Source organism: Diadema setosum, chromosome 11, assembly GCF_964275005.1.
Source record: "Diadema setosum chromosome 11, eeDiaSeto1, whole genome shotgun sequence".
Taxonomy (NCBI): Eukaryota; Metazoa; Echinodermata; class Echinoidea; order Diadematoida; family Diadematidae; genus Diadema; species Diadema setosum.
The window spans coordinates 29351683-29363267 of NC_092695.1; the positions used below are offsets into that span (position 1 = coordinate 29351683).

Consider the following 11585-nt stretch of genomic DNA (forward strand, 5'->3'; position numbering starts at 1 on the left):
GATATTATTGGTCCTATTAAAAGCATAAGAAGTGATACAGTCGATATTATATGACAATCGTTTTCCTCCTGTGGTTGATGAATGATGTCCTTCCGTTCAAATTGGCAATGATAGTTTATGTGCTCCTCCGTGTAGCACCATAAAAATTCCTGGCCATTCTGTATGTTGTTGTTTTTTTTTTAATGCTCTGCACTGTTTTTCTGTTGACGAACAGAAAGCAGAGAAATATTATTTCGACATCTTCAAAGAATTTCGTTGCCGACATTGAAAATTAGTCACACAGTGAATTACAATCAGGATTGCGAAAGTGATATTCTGTGTATAGTCTAAAACTCCCGGATGATATGCCACACAACAAAAGAATCATCACCTTGTGCTGAGCAAGTGTGATTCACACAGGAACTTTCCTTTTGAAGTCTAGCCAGGGCACTGAGGTTCGGACGTGAGCCAAGCAAGACCCCGCCAATAATAAGGCCACTGGCTTGGAAACGCGTATGCTAGATTATATTTTCATTCGATCCGCGAAATCTCGGTCGGGTATTAGTATGGCCTGTCGTTTCCTCAGACTGTCTTCCCTTGTAAGCACGCTCCATGTTTTCTCTTTCCTGTGATTTTAAGTCATTAGCATGAATTAACGCTCATCCTTTGAGTGTTTGTGCAGGATACATCCGTTATGAAACGTCTGCCAAACGGCATCACCATCCGCTATTCACCATGGTACCGTAAAACATTAACATTGGATTTGCCCTATGTATCCAGTATAGTTGCCAACGGTCATACCGAACATGCTGCCGGATTGCATTTCCATTTTTAGATCTGTCGCAGGAAACAGTTTGTCATGTTCCGAAATACTTGCTCTCTAAATGATGATCAAAAACTAACTTCGTACTCTCCTCAAGCAGGATTGTCAAATAACGCGTCATAGAATTCAATATAGTTAATGAATCATCACTTAGGAGAATCCATGGAATACAAAGACCAGTTTTTATTTCATTATGATTATCACAACAGTTTTTCACTAGCTACAATTTCATGCATTCACTTAATAATATAGAAAGTAATCATTAGTGTGTCATACACGCTAACTTCAAACGTTTTCTTCCAATGCTATGTTACGAATACATTCAAGCAATAACTGCGATAGAACACGTCATCATCACAAATTTTCTCGTCGGGTAGAAGTATTTCACATTGCACAGAATTCCACTAACCTACTTCTTCGGGGTAACAAAAGTGACCTTGCCCTCATGCTGTGTTCTCTTTTTTTGGGGGGGGGGAGAGGGAGTCCTGATCCAAAAATTAGTATTGTTGTCGTTGTTGTTGTTGTTGTTGATCTGCCACATTGATGATAGATATAAGGTATTGACTCTTTTTTTTTGAGGCCATATCTCTGTCATCAATATATTATTTGTGCCATTTTGCAATGACATCATATCGTGCTGTATCACTACTTAGAAATTCGACGACTTTTATACACAAGAATTTTTCTATCCTTGTTTTGTGTTCAGTAATCATAAGGTATTTTATTTATAGTGTGTAGGTTTGCGTTATTTATATATGTTATGCTTACTAAGGATGGCATGCGGATGTGCTTATTCTACGTGTTTGTCAGCGACAAAATTGTTCATGTGAGCGTATTTTATGACTTTTACAGACTGATCTTCAATATTGCTGTCGAGAAATGGAAGATAGCTGGAAGGGTGCCACAGGTGGCAGAAGCCGGTCAGGGACATTTCGAGGGGCTCTCACGCTCAGCAGAGGAGCGCGCCTCACCAAGACTGTGTCGACTGAAATCACCGGAAAGAAACACAAGAGCGCCACGATGAACTCCGTCGACGATCCCACGATGCCGATAGATCGCAAGATTGCGATCGTGGGTATCGGCTGTCGGTACGCCAACGGCATCAACGGGGTGCGCAAGTTTTGGGAGATGCTGGCGAAAGGTCTGGATTGCACCACGCCACCACCGGCGGACCGATTTGATGCGTCGTTCTTCCTGTTCCCAGGGGGGAAGATCCCCGGAAAGATGTACAACAAGTGTGCCGGATATCTCTCACAGAATCCCGAATTCTTTGATAGACAGTTCTTCAGAATCTCGCCAGGTATGTTTGACTTTGTCCTTATAACGAAGTGTTCTTTCTTTTTCCCCTGCGTTATTTTGAAAAACAAAACAAAACAAAACAAAAACACTTTGTGTAATATCTGAGCTCAAGTATAGACCTGTTCGGTTTGGGCACTGCTTTTTATGCTAATGTCGATTTCAGCCATAATTGGACGGCTTCGAATGTCTTACAGTATTAAATTTATGCACTGACATAGCAATGCACCTGACTCATTGCATAACCCATTTAATCATTTTTTCTCATCATAAGCCCCCCCCCCCCCCCCGTCATGGTCAATAAGTTACTGCGTTTTGAAACCGGATAGGTCTATATGCAACTACTTGTACGAACAAAAATATTCGTAAAATTCGCACACTTGCACATCACGCACATGTATGCCCCCACACATTTGCTGGCATTTCTGTAAATATACATAGTGTATGCAAGCAGTAATAATTGTTGCCTTTCCCCTTATGTAAGTTTTTGATAATTTTCTGTCATAATAAAAACTTTACCATCCCTTACTGTTCCACAGAGGAAGCGAACCACATGGATCCGCAAGTGCGACTCCTCCTCGAAGTGGTCTGGGAATCTCTGCAAGATGCAGGCATTCCGGCTCAGTCTGTACGCGGCTCAAAGACTGGTGTGTACATGGGCGTGACTGCCCATGAGTATGGCGTCTTGCTGGGTATGCCTAACGACAACATCAATCAATACACCAATTCAGGAACCAACTCCTGTATGACGTCAAACAGGGTGTCTTACGAATTTGATTTCAGGGGACCAAGCTTCACTGTAGACACAGCCTGTTCGTCGTCCCTGTACTCTGTCCATCTCGCCTGTGAAGCGCTGAGGAGTGGTCAGTGTGAGATGGCTGTAGCTGGTGGTGCGAATATTTCGCTGATTCCCATCACCAGCATCGGATTCTGCCACGCCGGTATGATGGCTCCCGATGGTAAGAGCAAGAGTTTTGACAAATCGGCCGATGGATACGCAAGAGGCGAAGGTGTTGGGGCCATCATTCTGAAACCTCTTCAGCGCGCAATCGATGATGGAGACCGGATCTACTCCGTCATCCGTGGAGGCGCCCTGGCAAATGACGGTCGCACGCCTGGCATCGCTCTGCCAAGTTATGACGGCCAGGTGACACTTCTTGAAAGTGCGTATAAAAACGCCAACATCGCTCCCGAAGAAGTGGTATACGTAGAAGCGCATGGCACAGGAACCCAGGTTGGTGACAGGACAGAAGCTAATGCCATTGGGGAAGCCATGGGAATGAACCGGAAACCAGATCAGCCTCCTCTTTACATCGGATCCGTCAAGTCCAACTTCGGGCACTCAGAGGGAGCAGCTGGCATTGCTGGAATTATCAAGTCAGCGCTGTGTCTGTACCACGAACAGATTCCTAAGGTGGTTCACTTCAGGTCGGGTAACGAAAGCGTTGACTTCGAAACGCTGAACATTCGGGTGCCTGGAGAACTCACCAGGTGGCCCAAGTCTGCAAAGAAGATAGTTGGCTGCAGCTCCTTTGGCTTCGGTGGTGCCAACGCTCACATCGTTCTCGAAGGCTACCAACAAAACTGCAATCGATATGACCGCGTCTACTCTACGCACGGTTCCAATGACAGAGATGCAGGCAAGCCGTCCATTCTCTTCCTGTCTGCAGCCAGCAAAGATGCTCTGAAGCAACATCTGGAAGACTGGGGAAACTTCCTCAGCGAAGTCATAGGCAATGACGTACGAGCATACAACAACGCCCTGTATACGGCGGCAGTGCGATCCACTCATCACCAGCACCGCATGGGAATCATTGCCAGGTCTCCGCGTGATGCTACTGAGCAGGTTAGACTGAAGCTCGACCAGGATCCGCGCGTTTCCTACAATGTCATCGAGGGGAAAGCCCCCGACGCACACCTGTCTGTCCATCGATTGGTCTTCGTCTTCTCCGGCATGGGTTCCCAGTGGTGGGCCATGGCGAGACAACTTATGGACGACGAACCTCACTTCAGAAACGTCATCAAGGTAACGATAAGTGTTACTTGATCACAAAGACAGGAAACAGTCTGTCTATAGTTAACTGCAGCTTTTAAGAGTAATTCATAATTGTTCTACATATAGGCCCTGTCGACAGATAGGTGCAACACATTGTCATATCAAATGAGCATTTCAAGTTAGAGAAAGTTCAAATACACTATAACTACTAATGTGAGAGATGCGTCTTTGAGAATTATATTATCGAACATGTGCGAATGTTTAAAAATCAAGACGTCGAGTCAATCACTTGACTTCCATTCATCTTGAATATCATCTCCACGGTTTTTCTGCTGAAGAATCCTAAAACGTCTAGTATGAATGGTGGACATTTAGTGAGGCTTAATAGAAAATATTCCAATGTTTTGACAATGAAGGGGTGAAAAATGTTAAACAAAGTGAGAATTCCCCAAAATTATGTCTGAAATAGGTTGTATTCAATATGCATATATCAGGTGTATACGAATCTGTGCGTATCTGTGCTGTCTTAGAACTCACTAAGTTCATGTTTAAGTACGTACAGATAGAAATTGACATAAAATCTTTTGAAACTAAATTGCATCAGGGAATGAAACATGAAGTTATAACCACAACTGAATGGGGAAAAACATGTTGTTATAAAACCAATGAATATGAGTAAATGAATTACACTATACCACAATCTATATGTGCTCATTATTAGTATATTATAGCACGATTACTTCAATTTTAAGAGATTGGGCAAGATTCTGACCAAAATAATGTGGAGCAGAATGGTCCCATCATAAAATATGATAACGCAAATTTGAAGTAAATGGAAACAGGAGTGTCCTTTTATAACGTATCTAATATGACACCACAATTCACTCAAAATTATTGAGTAAAACTACTCTAATTCAACCCCCCCCCCTGCAGAGAATAGACAAGATCCTGACCAAATGTGGAGCAAAGTGGTCCCTGATCCATCTCCTCACAAAGGAAGCAGATCGAGAGAAAATCAACCAGACTGGTGAGTACAATCAAGCTTCTTGACTAGAACCAATCTGAACATGCGTATTTACAGTTTTATCACATAATATATATTTTATAACAGTCAAAATATTATATTTCTGTTCGTACTATTTTGCTTTAACATAATGTTGCACTGATTTTGTATAACTATGTATGTGTATATTTTATACTGTAATTTAGTTTTGTTGGAAATGAAATAAACGAAATTAAATTAAAAAGATTAAAAAGATTAAACATGTGTGTAAAGGTAGGCCCAATTTTACATGTTGTAACGCATGGAGAGCGGGAGAGTGTGAATGATAGATTTCAAAATTAACCATATGTCTATCAACCTTATTTTTTTTTCACTCTTTCTATACAGAAATCGCGCAACCTTGCATTTGCGCCGTCCAGATTGGCCTCGCTGAATTTTACCGTGTTCGAGGCATTACCCCGGATGCAATCGTAGGACACAGTGTAGGTGAAGTCGCAGCTGCCCATGCCGCTGGTCTTCTAGCTCTAGAAGATGCGATCCGTCTAATCTATACGAGGGGTCGGCAGTTGAGGAAGACAAGCGGAATGGGAAGTATGGTTGCCATCTTGCACTCAGCTGAAGAAATTCAGTCCCGCCTAGAGAGTAGCGAGTACGTGAGCGTCATAGACGTAGCTGCAATCAACAGCCCCAGTCAGATTGTCTTGTCTGGAGACAAGGAGTCGTTGGCAGCATTCTCTGAAAATCTGCGGCGAGAAGGCATCAGATGTGTCACGCTCAAAGTCAACAACGCATTCCACAGCTATCAGCAAGAGGAAATCCGCAAGGACTTCCTGAAGAAGGTGAAGTATCTGGATGCTGCCGCATCCAAAGAAAATTTCAACGTGATACCTGTTGTTCCACTCATCTCAACAGTAACAAATCAGTATCTTGATCGGGATCAAGTCAACAGCGCCGCCTACTGGTGGAAGAACGTCCGTCAACCAGTTCAGTTCAAAATGGCAATCGAAAAGCTTCTTCAAGACGGATACAACTGCTTCTTGGAGATTAGTCCTCATCCAGTCCTTTCTCCGGCCATAAGGGACACCCTCGGGACTTCAATGCTCAACAGCAGCCACGTGGTCGTGACAGGGTCCTTGCGTAGGCCAACCGACACGAGAGAAGTAGCAGATGATAGAGTCAACCTCTTGAGGTCAATGGCAAAGCTGCATGTCGAAGGATACCCATTCGACCTCCACCATCTCTTCCAAGAAGGTCCATATAAGGTCGTTTCACTCCCAAACTATCCGTGGCAGCACATGCTTTGCTCGGCGACCACTAAAAAGAGTAAGAAGATGTTTCGGTTCCCTATCGAATGTCATCCACTTCTTGGCAAGCAGCAGCATCTATCTCACTTCAATGGAGAAAATGCACCAAAGGTTTGGCGTTCCAAGTTCTCCAAGTCTACAGTGCCCTGGCTTCGAGATCACAAGCTCCAAGGTAACATCGTCATCCCGGCTGCAGCACACACTGAAACAATGTTGGCAGCTGCCCGAGAAGTCTACCCTGAATCTGAGGTTGTCACATTGAGGGATGTTAAGTTTGATAGGTTTGTCTTTGCATCAGAGCTTGAAGGAGTTCTGGAGATCAGCCTGGAGACAAGGTCAAGACAGGCTCTCTTTGCATTACGTAGTTTCAACCACACTGATCGCAGCTGGACACTACACAGCAAAGCTGCCATAGATGTACCGGGAAGGGTGCGAAACTCAATCCACCAGCTTGAGGAGGGGTTCCACTCTGTGAAACTAGCGACAGATGACATCAGGAGAAAGTGTCCCTATGAGATTGATCAACAAGAATTCTACGGCAGGCTTTGGAGAGGTGGCTTCCATCTTGGAGAGACGTTCAAGTGCATCAACACAGCGTACTTCAGCCACGACTACAATGAAGCCCTGTTGTATGCATCAGTGCCAGAGACGCTCGAGAGAGAATTCAAACAGTACACCTTCCATCCAGCCCTCTTTGACAGTGTGTTCCAAGGCTTTGGGATCTGTCAGATGTTCCAAGAACAAGAAAGAGCTAGGACAGCAAAAACAAACTTTCGGACATGGTTTCAAGTACCCCGTTCCGTAAGGAAAGTGCATGTCAAGGGTAGAGCCCCAACTCAGATGGCATTCCATGTGCGCATGACCAAAGAAAACGGAGTAACCTACGGTGATGCTGTGGTAGCAGACGCTACTAATCAGAGAGTATTTGCTCAGGTGGATAACATGATGTTTGAGAACGTACATTCCAATGAGCCAGAAGAACGAGTTCAACTGTGGAGGCGAGAATGGGTACCGATCCATGTTGAACCAGATGATAGTGCCATTCGCATTCCTCAAAAAGCAGCTCCTCCTACAAGGCCATTGAGCGCTATCGGCTCTGAAGCTCCCGGGGCCATCATCATCATCAAAGACAAACAGGGGGTATCCTTGGAACTTAAGCGCCGCATGGAGGTAGAAAGTGTGGTCAGTGTCCTTGACCCACGAATTCTCATTGACTGTGATGAACGCTTCCGGAGAGTACTTCGATCCCTTGGCATGGTGACAGATCTCATTCTGCTCTCTACACTGGATGTCAAGCAATTTGGGGCTATCGGAGGCATTAGCAAGCAAAGCTTTGAAGAATCACAGACAATGACAGCACTATCTCCAATTAGTCTCTACAGAGCCGTCAGCAGACATGACACAAAACCTAAACCTAGGCTTTGGATGATCACCCGTGGCGCCCATGCTGTGATGGATGTCGATGTTGTAGATCCAATGATGGCTCCAGCTGGCTCGTTTGGTTTGACGCTCATGCACGAAGATCCTGAGTTCCCGGTGGTGACTGTGGATCTGCCGTCAATGCAAGAACCAGAGGAATCTGCCCACTGGCTGTATCAGTACATGAAATCTGCACCCAATGAAGAGAACTATGTAGCCTTGAGGAGAAAGGTGCCAGCTCCAGCCGGAGATGATCCGAAGGAACTGTCGTTTGAAGCCCATGCTTTGCGAATTGTTATGCAGCCACAATCGAGCTTCTCGGCGCCAACTCTCTCAACCAATTGGCAAGTGGACTTGAACGAGAGCTTGAAGCAAAAACGACTGACAGTGAAGCAGAGTCATGAAATGCCCCCTGCCAATGCGGACAACGAGATTGCAATAAAAGTGTCAGCGTTCTCAGTGCAGCAGCTAGTGGATGCGAACGATAGAAAGGTGGGATGTGGGTATCTCTACGCGGGAAAAATCCTCAGTTGCAGTGAAGAGGTGCAGGTCATGTTCCGAATGCGAACAAACGTGCTCGGGTTTCGGACTGGTGGTCAGATCACTGCATCGCTGCATGCCAAAACTGTGGACCTGATACCGATACCAGCAAACCTAACTCCAATCGAGGCAATCAACATCGTGAGAGATTATCTCCCCGCATTTGTAGCATTCCATGACACCTTGAAACTCACTGAAAATGGCACAGTAATAGTCTGTTTGTCGTCTTTGAGCGATCGTGTAGGACTTGCCACCACTCATCTGGCGCTAGAACAAGGAGCTACGGTTTTTATTCATGTAGAATCTGATGACGGCAATATCCTTCCCGTGGAGAAGCTCCTTGGAATTCTGGGTGACTCGCGAGTAGTGATCACATCAAATGAAAACTTCAACACACTCATCAATGACTTTTCAGTAGATGTGTTGTTGTTTGCTGGGGAACTTCCACATGACACAGGAAGCCTGAAGAAATTAGTGGGTAAGCTCCGTCCCTTTGGAACCATCGTGCAGATTCACGGTAGAGATGCTGTGGCTGGTGACTCAAGAATCAGCAATCTTCCCCCTAACATCTACTTTTTGTCAATCGACATGGCGCTTGGAAGATTCGAGGATATGCGCGCGAGGATGCAAGATGCGATGTCTCGCCTCCTTCACCTCTTCAGTGTACACAACGGATTCCAGGCTCTCAAATCCCTCACCGTTCCCACAGCTCCGGTGTCAAAGTTGGCGCGTTCTCCTCACGCATCACTAGAGGAGATTACAGTTTACATTGATGAGGACAGCATCCCGGCCACTCTCAACTTCGACGATATCAGCTTCTCCGCCAACCCCAAAGCATCTTATCTCGTGACAGGCGGCTCCAAAGGGTTCGGTCTCTCGATGGTCGAATGGCTTGTCAACTGTGGGGCGCGCCACGTATACGTGATCTCCAGAAACACACCGGAAGAAGAAACTATACTCCGATTCAAGTCATTCCGAGATTCAGGAGCAAGGATTACACACCTCAAAGTTGACATGGGGCGTGAACATGAGGTTGAGAAAGCACTCTGCGCCATCAAGGACAACGAGGATCAGCCTCTGGAAGGTATCTTCCACTGTGCCACAGTATACAATGATGCAATTATGCGCCACATGACGTCAGAGTCGTGGAATGACGTCATGATTCCTAAGGCTTACGGAGCGCTGATACTTCATCAGTTGACTACAAAGCTGAACTTCCCCATCAAGCACTTCGTCATGATGTCATCAATCGTTGAGATGATTGGCAATGAAGGTCAAGGGAGTTACTGTGCAGCCAACAGCTTCCTTTCCGCACTATGCAACATGCGACGAAAGTTTGGACTCCCCGCCACTGTAGTATGTCCAGGAGTCATTAACACACACGGATTCGCGGCGAGAGAAGGCTTTGTAAAGCGATGGGAGAATGTGGGACTCGGCAGTCTACCGCCGGCGGAAATTCTGAAAGGCCTCGGCTGTATTCTTGCAACCGACTACCCTCAGCTGGGACTCACTGGTGCTGTTGATCGAAGGGAATACGCTAGAGCATTTAGCGTCATGCTGTCACATCATTTCAGCGAACAAGGTGGCACCTTCTCCATCCTGAAATCACTGTTTCCAAATCGAGACACATTCCTTGCAGCCGACAACGACATCAGAATGCGCATCAAATTGCTTAGTCCAACAGAAGCCAAAGCTTTGATCTTCCAGACCTTGTCTTCACATCTAGTGGAGCGCCTTGGACTTAGTGGAGATGTTTCACAAGATGCTACCCCGATGTCACTCGGACTGGACTCTCACATGTCCACTGAGCTCAGCAGTGTCATACATGAAAACTTTGGGGTTACGCTGACGGCAATGGAACTTCTGAATGATACGTTGACACTGCGAAGCTTGACGGAGACCATCTACGAGAGGGTCTTGTCCAACGCTGGTGACGGAGAAGAGGATGCAGCAAAGGTCACACCAACTCAAAGCCTTCGGAGTGAGATGTGGTTTAGGATTGAAGACAATCTCGACACGCCTGCAGCGCAGCTGATCTGCTTCCCTTCAGTCGGCGGTGGTCCTACAATGTTCTTGCCCTGGAAGAGTCACTTGGCTGAGTACGACATTCAGATGATTACGACACAGCTTCCTGGGTGGGAACGCAGGGAGCATGAGAGACCACTGCACAACATCCAGGATATCGTCACGAAACTTGCAGAAGCACTCATGCCGAAGTTGCTGCAAGGCCGCTTTGCTTTCTTTGGGCATAGCCTGGGTGGTTTGATCGCATTTGAGCTGGCGCACTACTTGCTGAAGAACTTTAATGTATGTCCAGCTCACCTCTTTGTCAGCGCCTGGTATGCTCCTACGTTGCCCTATCCTCATCCTGAGGAACTGGAAGTAACTGGTGATGTTTACCGCAAGATGCAACGCATCCTCACCAGTCACCTCGATGCCACAAGGACACCTCTACCTGACGCTATGCCTGTCAAGTTCAGTTTTCTGGACCAGTCGGTCATGAACAACATCCGCCTCATGAACCGTCTTATCCCAAGCATCGAGGCTGCGATCATCACGTGTAAAAAGTATCGCCTGAGGCACAAGGATAAACTACCATGCCAGCTAACAGTGTTCGGAGGCAAGAGTGACCCCTTCGTCAATCCATCTCTCCTGGACGACTGGAACAAGCAAATAACGGGTGAAGCGCGTTTCCGGAAGGTCTTGTTTCCCGGTAAGCACATGTACATCCTGTCTTCTTCCAAGCAGCTGTTGAAGGAAATCATGATAGCCATGAGGGTGATGCAGACCAACCAACCTTCGCAGCCATCAACGCCACCACCTGTTCCTGTCGCCGATGTCAGACCCCTTCCCACTGCTCCCGTGGCAGCGTCGGCCCCGCCCGAGCCGACGGAGCCAGAGACCAAGCCAATTCCCAAACCAAGACCCCGTAAGCAGAGCTTTAACTGAACAAAATTCGTATGTAGAATAGACACCTTGACAGAACAATGACGAGAAATTTTGTAGAAAGTTTGCATGTACACAAAATGGTGAGATGTATGAAGATGGATAACTCACAATACTGGCAAAGGAGTTCTTGAATATTGTTTGAATCTTGTCGTGCAAAGCCAAATAGAATGTATCGTATAAGTGCATCCCTGTTTGCACGTGTGAAAATTGTTTTCTTTTTGTATATATTGTTAACCTGTTGTTTGACTACTATAACAACAGTCTCCTATAAGAACG

General features: G+C 46.0%; 1 protein-coding gene across 1 annotated transcript; it reads left to right on the forward strand.

The window, feature by feature from the left end:
- Nucleotides 1–1681: 1681 nt before the first annotated feature.
- LOC140235150 (phenolphthiocerol/phthiocerol polyketide synthase subunit C-like) lies at nucleotides 1682–11309 on the forward strand. Its single transcript, XM_072315186.1, has 4 exons — nucleotides 1682–2102; nucleotides 2638–4124; nucleotides 5028–5121; nucleotides 5485–11309. The coding sequence occupies exons 1-4, from the start codon at nucleotides 1682–1684 to the stop codon at nucleotides 11307–11309; spliced, it is 7827 nt and encodes a 2608-aa protein (XP_072171287.1).
- Nucleotides 11310–11585: the final 276 nt, after the last annotated feature.